Source organism: Leopardus geoffroyi, chromosome E2 (assembly GCF_018350155.1).
Source record: "Leopardus geoffroyi isolate Oge1 chromosome E2, O.geoffroyi_Oge1_pat1.0, whole genome shotgun sequence".
NCBI lineage: Eukaryota > Metazoa > Chordata > Mammalia > Carnivora > Felidae > Leopardus > Leopardus geoffroyi.
Genome location: NC_059335.1, coordinates 4,380,717 through 4,407,498, shown reverse-complemented (window position 1 = coordinate 4,407,498; position 26,782 = coordinate 4,380,717). Strand labels below are relative to the sequence as shown.

Here is a 26,782-nt window from a genome sequence, read left to right as displayed (position 1 = left end):
CTCTGTCTCTCTCTCTCTCTCTCTCTCTCTCTCTCAAAAATAAATATTTAAAAAAAATTTTTTTAACTGGTTAATTTTGTATCTTGGAACTATTAGACTAATTTAGGTTTTTTTTAAGTTTATTTATTTTGAAAGAGAGAGAGAGGGAGGGAGATAGAATCCCAAGCAGGCTTTTCACTGTCAGCACAGAGCCTAATGCGGGTTCAAACACACAAACTGTGAGATCATGACCTGAGCTGCAGTCCGACGGTTAACTGACTGAGCCACCCAGGCACCACTGGACTAATTTGTTGTATCAAAAAATAAAGCCTGAAGTAATCATTCTAAGCAGATAAATAAATCAATAAATAAAAGTTGAAAAATTCCTTTATTGGGGCGCCTGGGTGGCGCAGTCGGTTAAGCGTCCGACTTCAGCCAGGTCACGATCTAGCGGTCCATGAGTTCGAGCCCCGCGTCAGGCTCTGGGCTGATGGCTCAGAGCCTGGAGCCTGTTTCCGATTCTGTGTCTCCCTCTCTCTCTGCCCCTCCCCCGTTCATGCTCTGTCTCTCTCTGTCCCAAAAATAAATAAACGTTGAAAAAAAAATTTAAAAAAAAATTCCTTTATTTTATCACTGGGAATCCTAAAAAGACCTCCCCTTGGTGTGAAGAACAACATCATGAGAAACTACACCTGGCCAGGTCTCCAACTGTCTGCCAAACACATGACCCTCTCCTCTGTCCCCATACCCTCCCAGCACCTGGTATTAACCCACATCACAAAAGGTAATCCCTGAAGATTCCCTCCTACATGGAGGTGGGAAGGTGGGCTTCCTTCTGCCAGCACTCAGAATTCCCTATTCTCTGGATTGTCTACAATTCCTGGAACGTGGACATAGACAACCACAATAGAACAAGCTTTCAGCTTTTTTCTTTTTAAGTAATCTCCACACCCAATGGGTGGCTTGAACCCATGCTCGAGATCTAGAATCACACACTCTACCCACAGAGCCAGCCAGGTGCCCAGCTTTGACATTTCTGTATGGGCCATATATGATCCCAGAGAACGATGATCTAGGCTTCCTGCAGACAAGCTCAGTCCATGACTGAATCTTCCTCAAGACTTCCTAGGTGCTATTTCTCAAACAGGGAAGCACTTTAGAATTACCTGGGGAGTTTTTTAAAAAATATACCAGAAATTCTGATGGAATTGCTCTATGTGGCTGGCATCAGGGATTTTGAGATATACTGTCCTAGATGAAAATATAAAAAATCCTATGGACTTCAGTGCCTGTCAAATTCAGATATACCTTATAATATTTTCTCTGCGGGTTCCAATAAACATTTAAGTTTTAAAAAGTATTAGGATGTGCGACAGATGAATGGATAAAGAAGATGTGGTATATATATACAATGGAGTATTACTCAGCAATCAAAAAGAATGAAATCTTGCCATTTGCAACTACGTGGATAGAACTGGAGGGTATTATGCTAAAAGAAAGACAAATATCATATGACTTCATTCATATATGGAATTTAAGATACAAAACAGAACGTAAAGGGGGCGCCTGGGTGGCTCAGATGGTTAAGCATCCGACTTCGGCTCAGGTCATGATCTCGCGGTCTGTGGGTTCGAGCCCCGCGTCGGGCTCTGGGCTGACAGCTCAGAGCCTGGAGCCTGTTTCAGATTCTGTGTCTCCCTCTCTCTCTGACCCTCCCCCGTTCATGCTCTGTCTCTCCCTGTCTCAAAAATAAATAAACATTAAAAAAAAAAAAAAACAGAACGTAAGGTAAGGAAAGCAAAAACAATATAAAAACAGGGACAGGGACAAAACATAAGAGACTCTTAAATACAGAGAACAAACTGAGGGTTGCTGGAAGGGTTGTGGGTGGGGGGAATGGGCTAAATGGCTAAGGGGCATTAAGGAAGACACTTGTTGGGATGAGCACAGTGTATTATACATAGGGGATGAATCACTGGAATCTACTCCTAAAATCATTATTGCACTGTATGCTAACTAATCTGGATGTAAATTTAAAGAAAAATTGATCTGGCAGGGCAAAAAAAAATGTATTAGGATGTGGCTTTATTTTTTTTTAACGTTTATTTATTTTTGAGACAGAGAGAGACAGAGCATGAACAGGGGAGGGGCAGAGACAGAGGGAGACACAGAATCTGAAACAGGCTCCAGGCTCTGAGCTGTCAGCACAGAGCCCAACATGGGGCTCGAATTCACAGACCGTGAGATCATGACCTGAGCCGAAGTCAGACGCTTAACCGACCAAGCCACCCAGGAACCCCAGGATGTGGCTTTAGTAGCAGTTGTCAGATAGGGAAGAGTTTTGCTGTTAAGAATCAGGATTGGGGCACCTGGCTGGCTCATGCAGTTGAGTGTCCGACTTCGGCTCAGGTCATGATCTCACAGTTCATGGGTTTGAGCCCCAGTCAGGCTCTGTGCTAACAGCTCGGGGCCTGGAGCCTGCTTCAGAGTCTGTCTGCTTTTCCCTCTGGCCCTCCCCTGCTCACGCTGTGTCTCGCTGTTTCTCTAAAATAAATAACTATAAGAATTTTTTTTTAAAAGAATCAGGATTGGGTATTATGCTAAGTGAAATACGCCAGACAGAGAAAGACAAATACCATAGGATTTCATTTATACGTGGAGTGTAAAAATCAAAACAAAACAAAAAAAAACAAATCCAGCGGTCAAACATGTGCTTGTCAGATGGGAGAAGAATAGGGAGAGGGTGAAATAAGTGAAGGGGATTAAAAGGTACAAACTTGAAGTTATAAGATAAATAAGTCAGTATAGGGAATATAGTCAATAATACTGTCATAACATTCTATGGTGGCTAAATTTATCATGGTGAGCATTGAGGAACATATTGTCAACCACTGTCTTGTACACCTGAAATGTATGTAACATTGTATGTCCACTATACTTAAATAATGAGTTTTTAAAAAAAGAATTGGGACCACTTCTCCATCAGTATGAATTATATGCTCCATCTGTTTTCATGTCTTTGTGTTTTCTTTACGTATTCTTGTCATCATTTGAGAAGAGTTGACTATTTTAGAGATATTAATGTGCCAATACCTCACCCGATCATTGAGAAAACTTGTGAAAGATTTTGAAAGAAGTAAGAAATTTTGAAACCTGTAAAAGATTTGGAAACCTGGTTTCCTTTCAGTGGAATTCTGGCATGCTAGGATTGATGTATATGGTACATTTTTCCCTCTGACAATTGAGGAACAATTGTCTGCCCCAAAGAACTATGAACTCATTAGTTTTTTCCACTGTGGAAATACTTTTACTTAATAACTTATAATAGTTCTCTACATAAACACATAAAATATATGTGTTTAAGTACTGTTTCTTCTTGCACTTTTGGTGTGTGTGTGCGTGTTTAAGTTAAGTTCTTCACCCAATATGGAGCTCAAACTCACAACTCTGAGAAGAGTTGCATACTCTATCAACTGAGCCAACCAGGCACACCCCTAAGAAATACTTTTTTTTTTTATTTTTTTAACGTTTATTTTTGAGAGAGAGAGCGCATGCGTGCGTTCACAAGTGTAGGAGGGGCAGAGAGAGAGAGAGGGAGACAGAATCTGAAGCAGGCTCCAGGCTTTGAGCTGTCAGCACACAGCTCTATGTGAGGCTCAAACTCACAAACTGAGAGATCATGACTGGAGCCAGAGTTGGTCCCTTAACTGACTGAGCCACCCAGGTTCTCCAGAAATACTCTTTAAAAAAAAAAAAAAAAAAAGTTTATTTATTTATTTTGAGAGAGAGAGAAAGAGCATGAGCTGGAGAGGCGTAGAGAGAGAGAGGAAGAGAGAGAATGCCAAGCAGGCTCCGTGCTGTCAGCAGAGTGCCACACAGGGCTCAATCCCATGAACTGTGAGATCATGACCTGAGCTGAAATCACCAGACACTTAACCAACTGAGCCACCCAGGAGCCTCAGAAATACCCTTATTCCACTTTAACACACATATAGTGAAACCACCTGGGCTCCTCCAGGCAACCTAATAGTCTTTAAGGTTTAGCAAGCACCCTTAGCCCTCGTGATTAACTATCCTGTCTTTGAGTATCTATAGATCATGCATTCTTTCCTAGAAACAACAGAGCACCTCTGCGCTTCATGAAACAGAATCTAAATCCACTAGCACTAGCACCTGGGCACTGAGGAACCAGACCTCCTTGCACAACCTCAGAACACGGAGATAACATCTGTAGCTGGCATCACTGAGTCTGCAGGTAATCAAGAAATGTTCCAGGGAGCATTGCCCTCCCTTTACGGATCAACTGCCCCAAACTCCTTTAAAAATCCCTGGGCCAGGCAGAAACCTTCCTTGGTGTTGGCCCTGGGACAAATCTGTCCTCTCCCAGGGTGGCCAGCCTCCTGACTAAAGCTCAAATTCCTTTCCAATCAACATTCATCTCTCGGGCCTTCTGAGCCACAAGGACCTGAACTTGGGGTTCGGTAACAACAGAACATCTATCAAATGTGAGGTTACAGCAGGACAAAAGAAAATTTCAGTTAATTGCAAACAAGTAGACGCAATCCAACTTTATTTCAAGATACATGCATAGATTTATAGCTCACCTCCAGCACGTAATAGACCAACACAATGAAGATAAAAAAAGAACCAAGGAATTAATGCCTATTTTTTAAGTTGTTTTTTTTTTTTAATTGATATTTTAAAGCAATGGATTGGTGACGTCGATGCTCAAATTCCCCTCCACCCACCCTCCCAGGTCCTTTGTCCCGGGTTGCTGCTGCAGCTCCTCCCCGTTGAACCACTGTGTACACCGCCCAGCGCCCTCTCTCGTCTCCACTCGCTAGCAAAAGCGGCTTCGGACTCCAACCGTTTCCAGCTCAGTAAGAGGAAAACATCTCGGCTTCCAGTGTGAGAGTCTACAGCACTCTAAGCGTTTACGCTAAATTGTTGGAAATATATACATAAAGCAGGAAGGAGTCAACCCTGCCCCGCACTACGCCTAAGTAGTCTAAATGAATCCAAACCCTGAACACCACATTAGGTGGGGCCGATCCAGGAACGCCCCGGGGGCGGGACACAGGAGCGGCCGAGGCCCCGCCCACCACCAGACTCCGCCCCCACCGGTCCTCGCTAGCTCCCAGACCCGCCCCGCGCTCACCGCAGCCCCGCCCACCCCCAGACCCCGCCCCCACACCCGCTCCCTCGGGAGCCAGCACCCTCCTAGCCCCACCCACTCCCAGCCTCCATACCCGCTTCCCCGGATTCCAGGACACACCGTGCCCAGCCCCGCCCCGGCCAGCCGAAGCCCCGCCCCACCCACCCCCCACCCCCAGCACGGCCATGGCGCATTTCCGGCAGACCCGGAAGCGGATCCGGATAAGTGGTGTCCCACTGTTGCGGGACAGTTTGTCTTTCCGGTTCAGGTTTGAACGCAGCGGCTGCTCGGTCCGCAGAAGTCCGCACGTGGGTGTGGGTCGCTGGAAGGCTGCAACCCCCGCCGGTCCATGCAGTGGTGAATCCCGACGCCGCTGGAGGCGATCCGAGTGCTGGGATCCGCTCTGTTCCCGGTTAAAATTGCTCGGAAGGAGATCTGCCTCTCTGCCTGTGGCATGTGGACACTACCGGCCTCGTCGTTTTCCTGCACTGTACTCTTCGCCGACTCTCCTCACGGACCCGATGCCGTGTGAAGTCCCCACTCGGTGCACGGATTCTTGCCCTTGCCGCCGGCTCCCGCCTCTCGACTGTCTGCCCCTTGCGGGCAGCGCGGGTGGCCGGTTTCCTCCCTGAGCCTGGCATTCCGCAATCTTCACCCTGTCCTGAGACCCCCACCTCCACAGCCCGCGGCATCGCGTGCTCCTGGGGCGGGGACCTGTCACTCCTCCCGGGACCTCCTCGTTGTTGTCCCCCCACCCATCCGCGGAGGTGACAGGCTCGTGTCCTGTAGTGTTTCTTTCCTCCCTGAGCTCATCCGGACCATGGTGTAGCTGGGGCGCAAGGGTGCAAGAGGGGTGGGGTTCCAAACAGACCAGGTTGGGCCATTCTCGCTGACAAAATCCAAAGGCAAAGAGAGGAGCGGTGGTGAAACACGAAAGGAACCTAGGATTCGCTTCTCAAAGACTGTCCAAAGTGCTGAAAATACTTCTACGTTTATAAGGAAAATGTGGGGCAAAGGTGCGTGGTGGATAGGTAGGCAGTGAAAGTCAAAGAGATCTTTGTCTTGGAGTCAATGATGAGTGGGGGCTCAGGGCAAACCCTACTGCTTGAAGGGGCAGCTATTGGTTCCCCTCAGGGCATGTTTTGCTTTCAGAGTCTTCCTCCTGAGCTGAGAGTCCAGCTGGAGAGAACCCAACGGGAAAGTTTGAGGTCAAAATGCAGGCGCCCGAGATCCTCTTTCTCATTGGTGTGTGTGTAACCTCAGTGTTCCACTGGAAAGGGTTTTCCCCACCCAGGGGCCATTTTTGTTCCATTCCTCTATCCTCAAATTTCATATTTCAATATGATTCCTAATGTGTTCATTTTTTTTTTCAAGTTTCAGCTTTTTTCCTTTTAAATAAATTGTATCATTCAGTTGAGGTCTCAATGCTTTTCTGATAATTATATATTGAAAATATTCATCAGGGGTGCCTGGGTGGCTCAGTCGGTTGAGCATCCGACTTCAGCTCAGGTCACGATCTCCCAGTTTGTGAGTTGGAACCCCACATCAGGCTCTGTGCTGACAGCTCAGAGACTGGAGCCTGCTTTAGATTCTGTGTCTCCCTCTCTGTCCACCCCTCCCCTGCTTGCGCTGTCTTCAAAATAAACATTTTTTTTAAGTAAAAAAAAGAAAAACAGCAAAACAAAAAACCAGCAGATGCAGGAAAGGTGTTGTGCCTCCCCCATAACTGTCTAAATTTACAGTGGAAAGGAGAGTCTGCAGGAGGAAGACAAGTATTAACAGAGGCCCCCCTTTACCAAAGGAACTCATCTGTATAATCAGCCTTGTCTTTCCAAACATCTCCTCTCACCTTGCTATTGAGTTTACACCCATACCCCTCTCCTTCGTTCCCTGTAAGCTTCATGGTACCTCACTGTCTTCTGAATTTCACATCTCTGTGGATTCCCATATGTACACTATTAAATCTAGTTTTCTCCTGTTAATTTGTGTCATGTCAGTTAGATTTTTAAGTTCAGCTCGAAGGACCACAGGGCAGAAGGTCTTCCTCCCCAACCTTCTCGATTCTCTTATTAGTCAAACAGTCAAAATAGATCTGCTGTTTCAAAGTTTGTAATCATATCATCTGTGAATAATAACTGTTCTAGCCTCCTGCTTCTAGTTTTGTTTCCTGCTTTACCCTTTTCCTCTGGGTCCTGGCTCAGGCATCCTGTGCAGGGGTGAACGGGCTGAGCACTGACTGGGCCCCTGGTCTCAGCCCCACTTTCATGAAAATGTTCCCAGTGTTAACTCCTGATCATAATGTTTGCTGAAATTTTCTTGCTGAAAAGTAATTTTTTAAATGTCATATTTGGCAGGATTTAACTATCAAGGATCTACAGCAGTGCTGAAATATGTTTTGTTTAAATCTGTTACAGGTGCCTGGGTGGCTCAGTCAGTTGAGCGTCCGACTTCGACTCAGGTCATGATCTCACGGTCCGTGAGTTCGAGCCTCACATCAGGCCCTGTGCTGACAGCTCATAGCCTGGAGCCTGCTTCAGATTCTGTGTCTCCCTCTCTCTCTGCCCCTCCCTTGCTCATGTTCTGTCTGTCTCTCTCTCAAAAACTAAACAAACATTAAAAACATTAAAAAATATATGTTATTTTGATGTATTGCATTAATTGGTATTCTAATATGGAATCTTTTTTTTCATTAACGAAATAAAGTGAATTTGGCTAATATTAATTGCTAACTGGCTACATTTAAACGGCTAAAGTCAGGGGCGCCTGGGTGGCTCAGTCGGTTAAGCGTCCGACTTCGGCTCAGGTCACGATCTCGCGGTCCGTGAGTTCGAGCCCCGCATCGGGCTCTGGGCTGATGGCTCAGAGCCTGGAGCCTGTTTCCGATTCTGTGTCTCCCTCTCTCTCTGCTCCTCCCCCGTTCATGCTCTGTCTCTCTCTGTCTCAAAAATAATAAAATAAACATTTAAAAAAAAATTAAAAAAAAAACGGCTAAAGTCATATTTGTACCTCTACATTATGTATTTAAAGGAGATCAAGTTAAAATTTTCTCTTGTTTCATTTTGTTCATATTTTTTTAGTAGCCTGATAATATGAACAAATTAATTTTTCTTCATTAAAAGAGATTCCAACACATTGGAACTATCTCTGGCTTAAAATGAAACAGAGTTTGGGGTGCCTGGGGGGCTCAGTTGGTTAAGTGTCCGACTTCTGCTCAGGTCATGATCTCACGGTCTGTGGTTTGAGCCGCACGTTGGGCTTTGTGCTGACAGCTCAGGGCCTGGAGCTTGCTTCAGATTCTGTGTTTCCCTCTCTCAAAAAATAAACGTTAAAAAAAAAAAAATTTTTTTTTTTAACGTTTATTTATTTTTGAGACAGAGAGAGACAGAGCATGAATGGGGGAGGGTCAGAGAGAGAGGGAGACACAGAATCTGAAACAGGCTCCAGGCTCTGAGCTGTCAGCACAGAGCTCGATGCGGGGCTTGAACTCACAGACCGTGAGATCATTACCTGAGCTGAAGTCAGATGCTTAACCGACTGAGCCACCCAGGCGCCCCCCCAAAAAAATCTTTTTTAAATAAAATGAAACAGACCTTATTAGATTCAGAGACCTCCAATGCCTTTTAATCTGTATATTGAAATTGGTTACTCAGATTGTTTTCTTTCTCAGTCAGGATGTGCAATATAACCTAGAAAGTAATACATGTCCCTTAAAATTAAAGATTTTTTTAAAAATAGAAAATGCTTTGTTATTTTCCATTCTGCGCACAAATAGGTAAGGCCTCCAGTTTCTCCATAGCCTCAGCAACAGTGTTTTTGCTCTTTCATATTATAGCCATTTTAAAGAGTGTAATAATTGCACTGTAGTTTTGATTTGCATTTTCCTAGTGCCTGATGATGTTGAGCATATTTGCTTATGAGCCATTCATATATCTTTGGTGACATGTCTATTCAAGGCTTTTCCCTATTTCTTTTTTTTTTTTTTAATTTTTCAATGTTTATTTATTTTTGAGAGAGAGCGAGGGAGACACAGAATCCAAAACAGGCTCCAGGCTCTGAGGTGTCAACACAGAGCCCAACGTGGGGCTTGAACTCACAAACCATGAGATCATGACCTGAGCCAAAGTTGGACACTTAACTGACTGAGCCACCCAGGGACCCCTCCTGTTTCTTTTTTAATTGGGTTGGTTTCTTCATGAGTTACGAAAGTTCTTTGCATATTGTTCGCCTGGAAATGTCTTTATTTCCCCCTAATTTTTTAATGATAGTTTTGCTGGATATAGTATTCCTCTTTGACCTTTTTAAATTATTATTCTGTCATTACTTTGAATATCTCATTCCACTGCCTTCACTTAGTATTTCTGATGAAGTGCCAGGCATTAGTCATCACATTGTTGTTATCCTCTATACAATGAGTCTGTTCTGTTGCTGCTTCAGGATTTCCTCTTTGTCTTTTGCTTTCAACACTTAAACTGTGATGTGTCTCTTACAACTTCTGGATTTTGGGTTACAGTTCGAAAGGATCTCCTTATTTCCATGTTATGTACACATTTTTATCATGTTTATGACTTACTTTTTTACTTTTACATCTCTGATCCTCTTGTACTTTATTCTGATATATAATTTGAGCTATTGAATGAATTTGACCTTTTTCCAAATAACTACCCTGTTGTTGCAACACCATTTTTAAAAGTTCATTACTGATAAAGAAACAGTGAAGTATCTTGAATGGGAGCCATTCTAAGGACAAAAAGAATTATGGAGAACATTTCAGATTTTCTTTTGTTATATCACAGTTCTATCAACATCGTTATTTTGAAAGTATTTCTTTTAGGGGCACCAGGGTGGCTCAGTTGGTTAAGCCTCTGACTCCTGGTTTCGATTCAGGTGGCTTGTGAGTTCGAGCTTAAGTCAGGCTCTATGCTGACAGCACAGGAATTCTCTCTCTCTCTCTCTCTCTCTTTCTCTGCCTGTCTCCTGCTCACCCGCTTGCTCTCAAAACAAATAAACTTTAAGAAAAATAATAAATATGGGCAACTGGGTGACACAGTTGGTTAAGCTTCCGACTCTTGATCTTGACTCAGATCATGATCTCAGTTTGTGAGTTCAAGCCCCACATTGGGGTCTGCACTGATGTTGCAGAGCCTGCTTGGGATTCTCTCTTTCTCTTTGACCTTTCCCCGCTTCTGCTCTCTCTCTCTCTCTCAAAATAAAAAAATAAACTTTAAAAAGAAAAAAAGAAAAATAATATAAAATATAAAAAAGCATTCCCTTTATGTTGTAGGTGACAATAAGTAATTATAAAGTTGGGATTTAATAAATTGAGAGAACAATGCTATAAGGTCAGATTTAATTTGAAAAATTATGAATAGGAATACAAGAATTCTTTTCCTACCTCTGTTCACCAAAAGCACCTAAAAGCAGTGTCAGCCCAAGAGTACGGAGTTTGTGTTCTCTAATGTTCTTTCCAAACAACAGGAGTCCAGGCTTTTTGGAGAAAGTGACTGATGCTGCATCTGGAATAGAGAAAGAATAAAATGAACCTACAAGAAAAAGCCAAAAGTAACTAACATTATCATCATTCAAGGTAGTTTTTAAAACAACTGATTCGGTTACAGAGTGGTGATTAAAGAGGCAAACGTGCTGCTTTTACGATGGGATCAATACTAGAGTGGAAGCACATAGTCCCACTGCATAAGGAAAGAAACGTCCCAGTTAACGGCTGTATAAGGAACGTCAGCATTAGGAGAAAAAAAACGTTGTTTTGGGCTTTTTGTTTTTCATAAGTCAAATAATGGTCTGAGAGAAAAGTCTCAATTACTCTTAAAATCAACCCCTTGGCAACGAGCGACATCACAGACGACGAGCCATCCTTACGTAGGAGGCCGAAATGCATGCTGGGAGCGCCGCCGCACCCCCATCCTTCCGCGAGTCCTTCCCCTGAACGACATTTCCCAGAAGTCTGTGAGGCACAGCGCTTCGGGCCGCGCAGAGTTGCATGCCGGGGAAGTGGGCTGCCGCGCTTCAAGCTCCGCGTATTCCCGGCCTGCTGGACTACATTTCCCAGAGGCCCGGTGCCCCGCCCCCTCTCTCAAGTCGGAACGCGGCGACGTGCCTGCTGGGAGAGGCTCGCTAGGTCTAGCATCGTCTGTGCTTCGCATCCCGCGGACGCGGTTCGGAGTTAACCTCGCGCCTTGCGCCCCCTCGCGCCCCCTCCCGACTTCCAGTGGGTCGTGGGGCCCCGAGCGGTGAGTGGGTGGCCTCCCGGGAGAGGAGCGGCGCGGGGGACGGCGTGGGAGGGCGGTGGGGAAGGCATCCCGGGCGCGGAGGCCCGACGCGGAGCCTGGGCCTGCGGGAGCTGCTGCGGGGAGAAGTGCGGGAGCGTCGGGGGGGTGCCAGGGGCCGGGTCTCCGGGGGCCTCGGTGCGCGCGAGGGGGCAGGCCCCAGCTCGGAGGCTGTGACGCACTTCGCGGGAGTGGGGCGGGGTGGGGTGGCGGGGGGACCGCGATTGCGCGACTGGGCTCCGCAGGGGTGGAGGGGCCCGGCTGGAGCTGCGTGCCTGTCACGGGTGCTTTCGCGCCACGGCGGGGGCGGCAGGGGGTCGGATGGGCCACCGTGCCTGTCACGGGTGCCTTCGTGCGGCGGGTAGCAGGGAGGCGGAGGGGCGGGTCTGGAGTGTTACGGTGCCTTCGCGCAACCGCGGCGGTGGCGGGGCCAAGGTGCGTGTCGTGACGGCATGTGCGGTGGCGAGGCTGGGATTAGTAGGGGACAATGCAACCTGTAGCTTTGCTGTCGCTGCTCCAACCGGAGCACGTTCCAACCCGGGGTGGAGGGGGGAGGAAGGGCAGTGGTCACAGAGGGAGATGAGAGCCCAAACCCTGCCGCGAAAGTGACCGACAGGAAGGGCGCAGACGTAGCATGAGATGACTGTTTTAGAACGAAGTATTGACTTTACAGGCTACCAGAGTAACAGGACCGAAGGGCCTCGGGAATGAGATTCCTTCTTTGGAGGGGAGAGGTCCCTGACTTGGGAGATGGGGCTGCTTCATATGTCAGAACCCCAGTTACTCCAGCCTGGTCCCCGGGAATCTCCGAAATACTCAGATGCCAGTTCCCTGTGATTCCTGATTGGTTTTAGATAGGATGTGTGGGCTTGGAGGGTGTTTCCTGATAAGTTTGTGCTCCAGAAAGGCCCTAGTGTCTCCTTCTCTTTCCCCCAGGCCAGCGGTCGTCCAGAAAAAGCATCCTGAGGAGGAAGACGGCTTGTTACACACCTTAAAGTCAAGGTTCAGATGAGTTACCTTTTTGTTCTGTCAATGACTTGTGCTTATAGGACTTCAGAATATCTGCTTTCCTTGGCCTGAAATGTTCTCCCTGATAGGGACTTAACCTCAGTCATTCTTGCCCAAGAGGTGTGATGGGGTCAGGCAGGTGTATGCACACAACACAGAACAGAGGACTGCAGTGGAGAGGTTCCCTGTGGTGCTTTATTTTAGAGGGTGCTTTGGTCAGGACGATCTGACTTGTAAGGTGGAATCAAGCACTAGACTTCGTCGGTCTTTAACCACAGGCCTGACTTCCACAGCAAAATAAGAACAGAGAAGTTTTGAGGGTTTGGGCCAGCGAATGACAAAGTTACCAGCTTTGTGATGCTCTTAAAAGTGGGGCTTGAACAAAGGTCTTTTCATCAAAGGCAGGGACTTTTTTTCCAGGAAGCAATAAGTCGAGATTTGTTGTATTATCCCCATCTTTTTGGGGGTCTGGACAGCCTCCGTTTGTTTTCCTGGGTTTCACTTGCCTCTCTGTCTTAACTGTAAGAAGCAACGTAGTTTGACGTTGTGTGTGAGTTCTGGGTCTAGAGCAGGGTTTCACAGACGTTTTCCGTGAAAGGTCACGTGTTAAATAGTTCATGTTTTGCGGGCTACAGGTTGCATATTCTCCATGTTAATTTTTAAAATGGTTTGAGATTTGCAGAAAAATTGCAAAGATAGTATGAGAATGCCTAGGTCTCCCCCACCATTAACAACGTACGTTAGAGTGGGATATTAATTCACAGTTGATGAGCCAGGTTTGATATGTTTCATTAACTGAAATCTGTGCTTTATTCAGATTTCCTTAGTTTTTACGTAATGTTCTTCATCTGTTCCAGGATGCCATCCAGGAGATCCCATTACATTTCACTGTCATGTGCCCTTAAGCTCCTCTTGGCTGAGACAGTTTCTCAGACTTCCCTTGTTTCTGATGACCTTGACGGTTTTGAGAGGTACAGGTACTTGGTAGGATGCCCCTCTCTCGGAACCTGATGCTTTTCTCATGATTGGACTGGGTGTATGGTTTTGGGGGTGTTAGATCACATTGCTTTCATCTTGTCATGGCAAGAATACATCACGATTTATAATGGCTGAGTTTGAACTTGATCATCTGGTTGAGGTAGTTTGTCAGTTTTCTCCACTGTGAAGTTGTTCCTTTGTTTCCAAAGACCGTGTCTCCCTAAGTGACAGCCTTGTGTTTCAGGACCCCAGTTACTAGATCCCAGTGACTCTGACCCTGCCTCAGTGGTCAGGTCTTTCTCTCTTATCACCCCCTCACACTTACTTGTAAGGACCCTTGCATTACGTTGGGCCCACCTGCCAAAATTCAGGGTACCTCCCTGTGTTGAGGTCAGGTGAGGAGCAACTCCCAAGTCCACCTGGACCCTAGCTCCCCTCTGCTCTGTAATGTAACATATTCACGGGCTCCAGGGCAAGGATGTGGACGGACATCTTGGGGAGACCGTTTTCCTGCCTGTCACAGGCCTGTCCACCCAGCGTTCCCCTGATGACTGCAATATACCCACTCCCCCATGACTATGGTCTTTCTCTTTGTTGATTTTTTTTTAATTTGGGACTCTTATGTTTCTTATCATGGGATTAATTCAGGCCTGCCGCAAAAGCTTCAGTTCCCTAAGGAGCCCGTAAAGAAGAAACTCGAAATTACCCATAACTGTACCATCCAGAGCTAATTGCTGTTGATTTTTTGGTATGTATGTGCCCAGCCCTTCCCTCCCCGTCTGTGCATACATGTGTGGTTTTTGTCCTCAGAGTCCTGGATCCTGCTAAGTGATAACGTAAGTGAGCCATAGACTCTCCAGATGTTAGTTTATAGAGGCGTCCAAGTCAGCCGTGGGTCCCATTGTACCTGTGTGCATGTGGAGAGAAGTGTTCCAGTGATCCTCATCTTGCTTAGGAAAAAAATCTCTCACATATTTACACCTTCAAGGATTAGAAAGGCATCATTTAAAATTAATCCCATGAACAAATTATCAACACAGACAGGCTTTCAAAATTAGATTTTGTAAGATTTCACAAAACGTGACTATAAGTACTGACTTACTACACACATGAGCTGTACTCTAACATTTGCACGGGCAGATACATGAGAAAGGTGTAAGGTGACAGAAATCTCCCCTGACAATGGAGTACGAGGTCCAGCCGCGTGCTGTCAGTTTGACACCTTCTCAGGTTAGATTCTGAGCTGGATTTTCCATGCAGACTCCGGTCTGTCCCTCATTTTCTCCTTGTGTGTCTCAGAATGTTTTTTTTGCTGATGATTTAAAAGAATTTCATTTCCCAAGAGGCTCGGAAAATTGTTAGCATGGATTATATAGAAACAGGTTTGAGAAGCACCTATCAGTAGAAGAAAGGAAAAGGCATGCTTGAGTTTCTTTCATAAAAACAGTGTGATGTGACTGATTTTCAATCATAGCTGCTAACTGGTATTAAGTAACTGTTAATATTATTGTGTTTTACATAGATTATCTTAATAGTTGCTGCAGTCCTACCTGCCCGATACCGTTTTTACCCCCGTCTTACCCATGGGGGAACAGACAGTGGGAGGTTAGCAACTGTCAGAGCTCAGATTCACATCCTAAAAGACCACAGGGCCTTATTCTTAATTTCACCAAGACCTCTTCTCCCAAATTACACATATTTATTAAACCTGTTTTCTTCACTTAGTAACTTACCTTAAATTTTTTTCTTGAGGAATATAAGTCAATATCATTGTTAGTAAATGTATTATATGCCGTTATAACAGACCATAATTTATTTCATCTGTCCTCTACCATGAGATATTTCTATTTCTTTCTTTTATTTTTTTTTCCATCTTTTAAAACAATTCTCTGGAAAATCTGAATAAAATTGATGGATTACATCCGTATCAATGTCCTGATTGTTACATTGTCCTGTAGTTTTGTGATGTGTTACCATTGGGGTCAGCTGGGTAAAGGGTACACAGGTTCCCTCTGTATTATTTCTTGCAACTGCATGTGAGTCGACAATTATCTCAAAACATTTCTAAAGCCGTCCCATTTTTAAAAAGTCCTCAACATTCTTGTACACATATTTGTACACCTCTTTCTGTTTCCTTGGGATAAGTGTTCCCAAAAGAGGAATTTTGCATCAAACTCCTAGGGGCCTGACCCTGTGGTGTGAGCACTGGGAACGAGCGATGACTGAGCACATCATTACCTGCACGTTGCCCATAACCCGGCCCGAAAGGGAGACTGAATGGAAGCCCTGGGCAGCCTGCAGTCAGGGTCTGTGGAGACTCGTAGGTGATGTGCTCCGAAAGGTGCTGGGAAGGAGAGAATCATTCTCACGGTTGTCAGGTCGTGACCAGATAACTGAATGCACGGGCTGTGTGTGGAGTAAAATGGAATTTGCTACCTGAGTTTTAGACCTTACAAGTCGTCTGTAATGACGTCTGATGCAAAGTGAAGACTGACAGGGTCAGGTGGTTTAGCATTTGTGCACAAGTTCAGAAGTCCAGTTCAGCCTTCCAGCGAGACAGCTGTCAGTGTCTGCAGAGCACCCCTTGGAATTCTGGTCCTGTTTCTAGTTGGTGCCCCAGCATGTGTGGGCATGGGGATGCACCAAAGAGCTGGTTTACGTATTAGGAAGTGAAAGGAAACAAAAGTCAATGCGTAAAATAATGCAGAGATCATGTATTCTGAGCCTTTTTTCCCACCATGTCAAAAGGAGACTTTAAAAAAGAAGTTTCTGTGTTGTTTGAGAGTCCAACGGCCATTTAATGAACTTTTTTTAATTTTTTACAGTTTGTTTATTTTTTTTTATTTAAAAAATTTTTTTTTTCAACGTTTATTTATTTTTGGGACAGAGAGAGACAGAGCATGAACGGGGGAGGGGCAGAGAGAGAGGGAGACACAGAATCGGAAACAGGCTCCAGGCTCTGAGCCATCAGCCCAGAGCCCGACGCGGGGCTCGAACCCACGGACCGCGAGATCGTGACCTGGCTGAAGTCGGACACTTAACCGACTGCGCCACCCAGGCGCCCCACAGTTTGTTTATTTTTGAGAGAGAGTGTGAGCCGGGGAGGGGAGGAGAGAGAGGGAGACACAGAATCTGAAGCAGGCTTCAGGCTCTGAGCTGTCAATACAGAGCCCAGTGTGGGGCTCGAACCCACGAACCGCACAAGTTCATAACCTGAGCTGAAGTTGGACACTTAACCGACTGTGCCACCCAGGTGCCTGCCATTTAACGAACTTAAAAGAAACGCACACACGTATATACATCCAACCAACACCTGCTGTTACACACCAAGTGAGGTGTACTTAAGAAAATCAAGATCATGGGGCGCCTGGGTGGTTCAGTTAGTTAAGTGTCCGACTTCAGCTCAGGTCATAATCTCACGGTTTGTGGGTTTGAGCCCTGCATCGGGCTTTGTGCTGACAGCTCAGAGCCTGGAGGCTGCTTCGGATTCTGTGTCTCCCTCTCTCTCTCTGCCCCTCCTGCTCACGCTCTTGTGTCTCTCTCAAAAATAACCAAACATTCAAAAAAGAAGGAGAAAATCAAGATCAGACGGGTTTCAGGTCACCAGGACCACCTGCAGGTTCTGTGGTTCTGAGTGGACTCACAGGATTCAACAGGCAGTCCTGCTCGTGGCCAGGGTTTATCCGGTGACAGGGCACACACCACAGTCAGCCGAGGGACAGGCGCATGGGACAATGTCAGGAGGAATCCAGGCACACACTTCCAAGAGCACCTTCCCAGCGCAGTGACCCAGGACATGCTTAATCCCCCAGCTTGAGTGACAGCAGCACATGTGAAGTGTCGTCCACCAGGAAAGCTCATCAGGGCCCAGTCACAGAGGCACCGTGTGCCTGGTACATCCCAGAATTGCAGACCCGCAGAGGAAAGCAAGGGTTCTGTATAAACCACGTGGTTTCTACAGTTGAAGAGCAGTGAGCCGCCTTGTCAGGGAGTCGCGGGGACCCTCCGGAAGTCCAGCCAAGGGCCAAGAAACTTCAAACCTGCTGTTAGCTCTTTTCTGCATAAGGGATGCGTAACTTTCCAGGCTTTTTCTTTCTGTTTCTCTGTGTTTCCTGTTTCTGTTGATGTGTTACGGTTATTCTGTGTCTGTGTGTATCTGTATACACATACATATGTTCATATATAAAATACTGCAACTGTATTATTCTGTTTTGGTAGACTGATTTTTCTGCTGCCAATATCTCCGAAGTACTCATGTCTTTTAAGGATTTCTCCCAACTTAGCATTTCATGAACATTTACTCTTTTACATCGTACTTGATGCAGTCAGCTTTTCTGGACTCAGTGCTGAACATGGTGGCATTTCCTTCACTGTATCCACCTGCCATGTCTTGACCAACCTCACCCCATCTAGAGGCCAGAACAGATTTGAGGGCACGGGATCCACACAGGGTTACCTTCAGCCCTGACACCAACTCCAAGTTCAGGACTTTCCCGAAATGACTTTCAGGTTCAATAAATCAGGACTAGAAGCATTCCTAGGATTCACTGAGATCTGTTCTCATAGTTACAGTTAATTACAGGGGAAGGATGCAGATTAACAAGCTTCCAGTGTCCAGTGTCCTCTCCCCATGGAGTTAGGACTGGATTCCCTGTCACAGGGACGTAGGACAATATGCATAAGGTATTGCCAAACGCCCAGAGTTTTCACAGGCCTGGTTGGTTGACTGAATGATTGATCATCCAGGCATGATTGACTAACTGTCTCCATGCTAATCTCATTACAGATCATGACCCAAAGCACCCACCCCGAATCACCTGGGTTGGCCTTTCTTGTGTAGCCAGTTCCTGCCCTAAGACTAGTTGGGTATAACCAGAGGCACCAAAACAAAGACATTCTCATCAGGTGTGATGTAGGTCACCTCTTGGAAGTTGAGGGCAGGGGCACCTGGGTGGCTCAGTAGGTTGAGCACCCGACTCTTAATTTCACTCAGGTCATGATCCCAGGGTCGTGGGATCCCAGGGTTGTGGGACCCAGCCCCTGAGTTGGGCTCTGTGATGAGCATTGAGCTTGCTTAAGATACTTTCTCTCACTCTGCCCCCCTCCCCAGCTCTTGTCCTCTCTCACTGTTTAAAAAAAAAAAAAAAAAAAGTTGAGAGCAAAAGACAAAGAAGAATGAGATCTTGCCATTTGCAACAAAATAGATGCACCTAAAGAGTATTAAGTGAAGTAAGAGAAAGATAAATACCATATGATTTCACTTATATGTGGAATCTAAATAAAACAAATGAACAAACTAAAACAGAAACAAACCCATAAATGCAGAACACCAACAAGCATGGTTGCTGGAAGGGAGGGGAGGGGGGAGGGGCAGAATGGGTGAAGGGGAGCGGGGGGGGGGGGGAGGTACAGGCCTCCAGCCCTGGAGAGAGTCACAGGGATGAGAGGGACAGCATAGGGAACACAGTCAGCGGCATTGTAACGAGTGTAACAGGGCCGCTATACTTGTGTGCACAGCGTGAGATACAGACTTGCGTATTCCTGACACTAACACAACACTGTCCGTGCGCTGCAGTTGAAAAAATGATGTTGAGGGCCGCCTGGCTGTCTCAGTCATTGGAGCGTGCGACTCTTGATCTGGGGGTCGTTGAGCTCATACCCACGCTGTGGGTAGAGATTACTTAAAAAAATAAAAATTTAAAAAGTAAAACAGTTATCTTGAGAAATGCCAGCTGAGAGTAGGTCTGACTTCAAGGCAAAACCGTAACTATAAGCCGCTCTAATGTGTGTGTGCAGCTGGGTTTCCGGGGCTTTCGGGGAGAGCGATTTCCCTTTTTGCGCAGACTCCTCTGTATCCTCTCCGGACGTGTCCTGTTGATCCGTGCATATTGTGGGGGAGGAATGCGGGGGCGGGGGTTGGAAACAAAGACAGAGGAGCAGGAAGGTTGTATGTCGGCCTTTGGGGACCAAGCACTTGTTTTAATGCCTCTTTTTTTCTCGCATATCTCTGGCTTCTCTGGATTTTGTGTCTTTGGTAAAAGAAACCCCAAGAGGACTGATCAGTTCTTGATTCTAACACTATGGCCCACGTAAGTATGTTTTTCTCACTCCTTCTCGAAATGTGATGTTTAGGTCCTGTGGATATTTTTCTGAGTTATCCTGAAGCCTCCTGCCCGACTGAGGCCCCTGTAATTGCCCCCCCCCACCACCACCTCAGGTCTTCTGTTCTGGTGAACGACAACGCCATACAGCCCTGTGCCCCCGCATGGCTAATGCTCACTTCACCCCCAAGCCAGTGATTTCAGTGTCTCCTTTGTGCTCACGTTTTTGTCAGGAGTAACGGGGGAGCAGCAGAGGAGGAAAGTCCCTTGCGAGAAATACTTGGGCCACGTGTGTGGTTTGAGGAGTTGGGAGGTGGTGGTCCCATGTGACCACATGCAAAAACTAAAATTCTCCCCGTTCTCCACTGGTCTTTTTTCAGGCCGAGAAAAGGGAACGTTCACGTTGTCTGGTCAGTGTCAGTGTGTGGTGAGAGCTCGAGCTCCAGGAGGCTTTTGGGGTCGGATAGGGCTGTGCTTAGGGCCTGCGGGGCCGTGGTGTTACCAGGAGACCCAGGAGATGCATTGTGTTGTCATGGAGACCTGCCAGACCCACACTGCCATCTATGTGATTCTGCACCAGTATCCTAAGTCAGGAACGGGGAAAAGGCAGGGGTGGTGGGTGGCGACGGGTAAGAAGGTCACCCAGTACAGAAGTCCCAGATGATCATCCACTCCCAGAATTGGGGAAAACCCCGGATGTCTGGTTGTACCTAGGTGTACAGCTGTAGTAAATTTAATCTGTTCCCACGAGGGAATAAGAAAATGCTGCTCATTACGTAGGAAGACTGCTTAAAGTCTTGGCAAATGATGAGCATGAGGCTTGAGAACATTCAGACACATGAGCCCTAGTTTCGAAGGTAAAAGAGCTCACATTTCGGAGACAAAACCCTAGGCATTTTCCTTCCCTTGGAGGATGGAAAGGGTGCCCCAGGAATCCACAGTTGCTGAGGTGTTATGGGGCAGGCACTCAGGAGGAGCCCCAGGATTGACAGGTTGGCATAACGAGGCATCCCACAGGCCGTGGGGTTTTCTCTTCAGCCGCCCGGCCCTGCTGCGGTCACAGCCCCCACCGCGTCCTGTCCGTGTCCAGCCCGACCCAGCGCAGAGCCCTTTCTGGCCTGTCTTTCATCTTGAGCCTGTGATCTCTCATCTCATCAGGGACGTGTGGGTTTGTGTTCTCAGGGTCTGGTGACGTTCTCAGATGTAGCCATCGACTTCTCGCAGGAGGAGTGGGCGTGCCTGGACTCCTCGCAGAGGGACCTGTACTGGGACGTGATGCTGGAGAACTACAGCAACCTGGTGTCCCTGGGTGAGCCACCTGCCCCCCGGAGCGTCGGGACTGCCTTCCAAGGACCTAGCCGACTTCCTTCTTCCCCTTCCCAAGGAGTGTCCTGAGCTCAGCCGCATCTAAAATGGGCGTCATGCGCCCTCGTCTGCTCTGTCAGCGATCGTCCCACCTTTGGGGCATCCTGTCCTTAGTGACCAAAGTGAATTTAGATTCTGGAATATTTATTTCACAGCCATCTTCATATTACGGTAGTATGTTACCGCCCAAACCACTGTGGATGGACTGTGCTACTCTGGGGACCCACCTCCTGGGAAAACCGCTCCGCACAGCAACTTCATCTTCCCGGTAAACTAGCGTCTGTGTCTGCGTCTGACATACAGGCAGACCGAGTGAACAGCATTCCTATAAAACCAAAGCGAGCACTTTCCATTTGCTGCACGTTGTTACCTGCAGTGAGGCTGAAAGTTCCCATTCCTGAATCCTGAGTTAAACATTGGATGACCGTGTCCTGTAAACGTTTCAGGACATGTCTTGTTTTCCTGTTGGAAAACAGTAGCCATAGTGTTAGTGGCTGATACTGTGCCCACTGTGTACCCGGCGTTGTTGTGAGCACTGTGTGTGCAAACACTTCATCTCGTCCCCACCAGCTTATGGTGTTGTCACGATTGCCGTATCTGATCTGTAGGCGAGAATACTTGGGCATAGGGTGACTAGGTCAGACAGGGAGGCAGAAGCAAGAATCGAACCCTAGAGTTGTGGCCCGGGTCCACACTGTCACCCCCCCTGTTGTACTTGCCTCCAGGGGTAAGGCCCTTGGGAGTTTAAAAGAAGATCTTCCTGTCTGGCTGCCTGTTTGTTCTTTGATTTCTCTTTTCTGAAGTCTGACCACTTTGACTTGCAGCTTGTCAGAAATTTCGCGAAGTCTCCATCAAAACATTTTTGAGCTTATGATTTGTTTCTTAAGTCCCACATCATGTGCATTTCTTTTTTCGGAAGCAGGGCCTTTCATTTCTAAGCCAGATGTGACTTGCTGCTTTTGGGAGCAGGGGAGAGAGCCTGGGTTGAGAGGGGGGTATGCGTGCAGAGGACAGTGACAGCCGGTCCGCCTGGGACGTGCCATCGAGGCAGCGAGGTGTGCCCCTGGGCATTTGGGAAGCTCGCTGCAAAGGCCCGAGGCCTGTGGGGAAGAAGTCACCACCAGGAACCTGATCTCCACCCCATCCCCCTCTACCCGTTCTCCTCCACTTCACCCCACTTCTCGTGTCGTGGATGCTGCTGGTCTGCGGACCAGCCTCCAGCAGCCGGGGCATAGACGGCGTGATCCCATGCCCTTTGTCGTTCGTGCAGGTTGGCTGGATTCCTAGCTTTGAGGGCTTTTCTCCTTTTCCTTTTGTCTAATTTTCACTAATACCTCTTCCCGGGTGTGGTTATGTTCTAACATCACAAGACGTTGTCTGGTTATGGCTCTTTTTGTGCCTTTAGCTGTCACTGACACTCGGTGCCTAGACCCACTTTTGCAGAGGGATTCAAAATGGTGATCTTCTAGGGACTCCTGCTTGGCTCAGTCGGTTAAGCATCCGACTCGGTTTTGGCTCAGGTCATGATCTCGCGGTTTGTGAGTTCGAGCCCCACGTCAGGCTTTGCATTGGTGGTGAGGGGCCTGCTTGGGATTCTCTCTCTCTCTCTCTCTCTCTCTCTCTCCCCCCCTCCCTCCTCTCTTCTCTTTCCTCTCTCTGCCCCTCCCCCACTCACGCTGTCTGTCTCTCTCAAAATGAACTTTAAAAAATACATTTTAAAAAATGGTGATCTCTTATCACCACTTCTTTGTTCACTGCACTATTTTAAAGAGAAACTGCTCCATCTACTACTTGGTTATGTAATGACACCATTTGTACCTGATAAAGATTGTTCTTTAAAGAGAAAATTACCAGTTCCTACAGTAAAGGGCTGCTTTGTTAGCATGCTCCCAGTTGATCATTTAACACTTTGTAGCATCGTTGTGCCCTCAGGAAGTTGAACATGTTCAGGATTTTGCAGCCCCTTGGAGTTAACATCGTATGGATGGTCAGATCCTCCTGAACATTCCTTTATACACGTTTACCAGGTTTCTTACAGTGAATCCTACACATTGTCTCTTTTATTGCCTTCGATGTTGGGTCTTTATGTCCAGAACTACTTTTCATTATATGACTGACACTACATAATTTCAGAATATTTTATACCCAGCTACCCAACTGTATATTCTTGTTTTTTACATTAGTGGTGTATTTGACTTTCCTGCATTTTCCAGGTATGTCATTACATTATCTGCAGATTTGTTCTTTCTCATCTTTATTTTTGAGATCTGCCCCTCCGATTTCTTTCTGCTTAATTGCATCAGCTCATAGGAAATAGTGGGGCGTCTAACAGACAGTTCCTTTTTCTTGTCTGACTTTAGCAGGAATGTGTGCATCTCCAGTGTTTCCTCATTAAGTATTATGGTCCCAGAAGTGGACTCTATATTCTAACAAGAGCCCTTAGGGGATTCATGTTTGTTCTCCTAGAGAAGTTTTATTTCTCTTAGACAAGGTTTTTGGTTTGTGGTTAGTTTTGTGTTTTCATTCTCCTTAGAAGGAAACAAAATATGTTTATTTTTTTCCCCCCAGATTTGGAGTCACCATATGGGACCAAGAGTTTACCTACAGAAAAGGGCATTTACGAAATAAATTTATCCAGATGGAACTCAAATGGAAAAAGTAAATCCCTGGGCCTTAACTGGATGTGTGAAGGTGAGTTTGAAAGATCACAGGGCCCTCAGCAGGGCTGTTTGAATCAAGTGATAACCAACCATGAGAAAACGCCCACTTGTAGAGAAAATACCTCTGGTAGACCACACCAGAGACCTCATGCTAGGGAGAATTCCTATGAATGTAAGGAATGCGGGAAGGCCTTTAGTCGTGGCTACCAGCTCACTCAGCATCAGAAAATTCACACGGGGGAGAAACCCTACGAATGTAAAGAATGCAAAAAGGCCTTTCGTTGGGGCAATCAACTCACGCAACACCAGAAAATCCACACGGGGGAGAAACCCTATGAATGTAAGGACTGCGGGAAGGCCTTCCGCTGGGGCTCGAGCCTGGTCATTCATAAGAGGATCCACACAGGCGAGAAGCCCTACGAGTGTAAGGACTGCGGGAAGGCCTTTAGACGTGGTGACGAGCTCACCCAGCATCAGAGGTTTCACACGGGGGAGAAGGACTACGAGTGCAAAGACTGCGGGAAGACCTTCAGCCGTGTGTATAAACTGATCCAGCACAAGCGAATTCACAGCGGCGAGAAGCCCTACGAGTGTAAGGACTGTGGGAAGGCCTTCATCTGCGGCTCGAGCCTCGTCCAGCACAAGAGGATCCACACTGGCGAGAAGCCCTACGAGTGCCAGGAGTGCGGGAAGGCCTTCACGCGAGTCAACTACCTCACTCAGCATCAGAAGATCCACACTGGTGAGAAACCACACGAGTGCAAGGAGTGCGGGAAGGCCTTCCGCTGGGGCTCGAGCCTCGTGAAGCACGAGAGGATTCACACGGGTGAGAAGCCTTACAAGTGCACAGAATGTGGGAAGGCCTTTAACTGTGGCTACCACCTCACGCAGCACGAGCGGATCCACACGGGCGAGACGCCTTACAAATGTAGGGAGTGCGGGAAGGCCTTCATCTACGGGTCGAGCCTTGTGAAACATGAGAGGATTCACACAGGGGAGAAGCCCTACGAATGTAAAGAGTGCGGGAAGGCCTTCAGTCACGGCCATCAGCTTACGCAGCATCAGAAGATTCACACGGGTGAGAAGCCCTTTGAAGGTAAGGAGTGTGGGAAGGGGTGTCACCATGTGAACCATCTTCGAGAACATGAGAGAATTCACACTGCTGGAAAACCTCTTGAACACAAAGAACATGCAGAAACTTCCATCCCACATTCCTCCCTTCCACAACACAAGGAAAACCCATGATACGATTTAACACGAGAAAGCCTTCACCAGACACCCTTCTGCTCACAGGACCTCAGAGGAGTCATGCTTGAGGCAGACTTGGAGAATGGAGAAATCACTTTTTCGTAGTGATCACCGTATACCCCGTGTAGACTTTTTTGTTTTGTTTTTTACTGAATTGGTTAGTGCAGTGAGTGGATAGAAGCCTCCTAGTACCACTCGATGTCTGTCTCATTTCAGACTTGTTCTGGGGAATAACTCCACCAATGTAACATATGCGGGAGAGCCTCCCGCCATGGTACACTCCCTCCCTGTTATCGTCACCATCCCACCGCTTTACTCCCTGTGATTCACTGGGGAAGTGACCTGGTACCCCCTGTGCGTTATGTGTGGAATGGGGATAATTACACCTAATACTGCTGTTGTGGTGACTGCGTCTGGTACTTGTAAACTCTTTGAAAGTGTATCTGGAATATCACATAAGCTCAATAAATATTAGCTGTTGTTGTTCTTACCATCATTACCATGGGCGTTGCTCTTAGTGAATTCTTACAGGAAGACCCCCTTCCCTGTGGGTACAGCGGGTTTAGAAAAGACTCAGACTTCTAGAAGAAAATAACAGTCATCTAGAGATTACTGCCACGGCCTTGGGGTGGACAGCGTTTCTTGGTACACAAAAGATGCTCATTGTGAAATAAAAAGTTTACATGTTGGATCTTTTTTTTAAAAAAATTTTTTTTTCAACGTTTATTTATTTTTGGGACAGAGAGAGACAGAGCATGAACAGGGGAGGGGCAGAGAGAGAGGGAGACACAGAATCCGAAACAGGCTCCAGGCTCTGAGCCATCAGCCCAGAGCCTGACGCGGGGCTCGAACTCACGGACCGCGAGATCGTGACCTGGCTGAAGTCGGACGCTTAACCGACTGCGCCACCCAGGCGCCTCTTTTTTTTTTTTTTCTAATTTTTTTTTTTTTTTTTTACATGTTGGATCTTGTTGAAAGTTGTTCGTCAGGCGAAACCATGAAGCCAGCAAAAACAGCAGGAAGAAGGCACTTCCTGTCCATGCACCTGGTAAAGGACTCACACAGAAAACCAAATCCCCCAAGTCAGTAACAAATTGGTGGGAAAGGCGGGGAGGGAGACTTAAATAAGCGCTTGACAGAGATCATCAAATGGCCTGTGAGCCAGTGAAACGGGTTCGACGTCTTTTCTCACCAAGGAAATAAGAACACTACCTGCGATTTCACCGGATCACTAGAATAGCTACCATTAGAATCACGTGTGAGCCTGGCACTTTGTTGGATCGTCACACATGATCTGTTCGGGAAGGAATATGGGACCAGCACGTGAGATCTTGGGGGTCCCGCAGCAGGAGCAAGGAGGTGGTGCTCAAGGCAGGTGGCGAGTGGACTTGCCCTGGGGGGAGGCGCTGGGACCCTCCATCCAGCCCTGGGAGAATGAAGGGAGCAGTTAGAGTCAGGAGTCCTAGGGAGAAGGGAGAGGTCGTCTTGTGGGAGGGACTAGAGCCCACAGGAGTGAGTTTGAGAAGCTGGGGGAGGAATGGCTAGTGCTCAGACAGGTCCTGGGAGACTGAAGCCTTCAAGAGCTAGAAGACTTGAATGCCTGTGGGTCTGGCCTTGGTACGGGGGGTGGTAGTGTGGTTAGAGCACAGAGGAGCGTCCTACAAGGGCAACAGAGGACCCAGATTCTGGGGTCAACGTAGGGCTTAATGTTTGGTTTACCTCCGGGTTGGGGTATAGTATTCACAGAATACAGATGTCTGCAGACTACAGGTGTGGGTGGGTGCTGTCCTGCATGAAGGGAAGTGGGGGCAGGTATAGAGCGAGGCCACCCAGGCACCCCCACAGTTTCAACTTCAGAAATCTTCAAACTCTGCTTTGGACTGTTTTCAAGAGTGTGGTCTCCCAGTGGTTGCCACCCTGGCATTAGAGTAGTTCTGACAAGTTCGTTCTTGCCGCCCATGGAAGCATCAATGCATAATCCTTGCTTCAGGCTCAGTTTTTGGGAGA

The 26,782-nt window shown here is 47.1% G+C and overlaps 1 protein-coding gene and 1 long non-coding RNA gene across 5 annotated transcripts; one reads left to right on the top strand and one right to left on the bottom strand.

Moving 5' to 3' along the window:
* Window positions 1-8,693: 8,693 nt before the first annotated feature.
* Window positions 8,694-11,028, bottom strand: LOC123578645. The gene is made up of 3 exons (XR_006702444.1): window positions 10,953-11,028; window positions 10,527-10,647; window positions 8,694-8,820 (listed from the first exon to the last, which is right to left on the bottom strand). It is a non-coding gene; the product is annotated as an uncharacterized LOC123578645 (long non-coding RNA).
* A 184-nt stretch (window positions 11,029-11,212) lies between these two features.
* On the top strand, window positions 11,213-25,274 carry ZNF331 (zinc finger protein 331). Of its 4 annotated transcripts, none has more exons than XM_045441641.1 (7): window positions 11,213-11,379; window positions 12,352-12,417; window positions 13,281-13,400; window positions 14,050-14,149; window positions 19,443-19,490; window positions 20,685-20,811; window positions 23,436-25,274. In XM_045441641.1, exons 5-7 carry the CDS (start codon window positions 19,482-19,484, stop codon window positions 24,770-24,772), a joined length of 1,473 nt encoding a protein of 490 aa, XP_045297597.1. In that variant the 5' UTR covers window positions 11,213-11,379; window positions 12,352-12,417; window positions 13,281-13,400; window positions 14,050-14,149; window positions 19,443-19,481; the 3' UTR covers window positions 24,773-25,274. The 4 variants fall into 4 exon arrangements, with proteins under 4 accessions (XP_045297597.1, XP_045297596.1, XP_045297598.1 ...); XM_045441642.1 differs by having other exon boundaries at window positions 11,236-11,379; window positions 13,281-13,394; XM_045441640.1 differs by lacking the exon at window positions 13,281-13,400 and having other exon boundaries at window positions 11,221-11,379.
* Window positions 25,275-26,782: the final 1,508 nt, after the last annotated feature.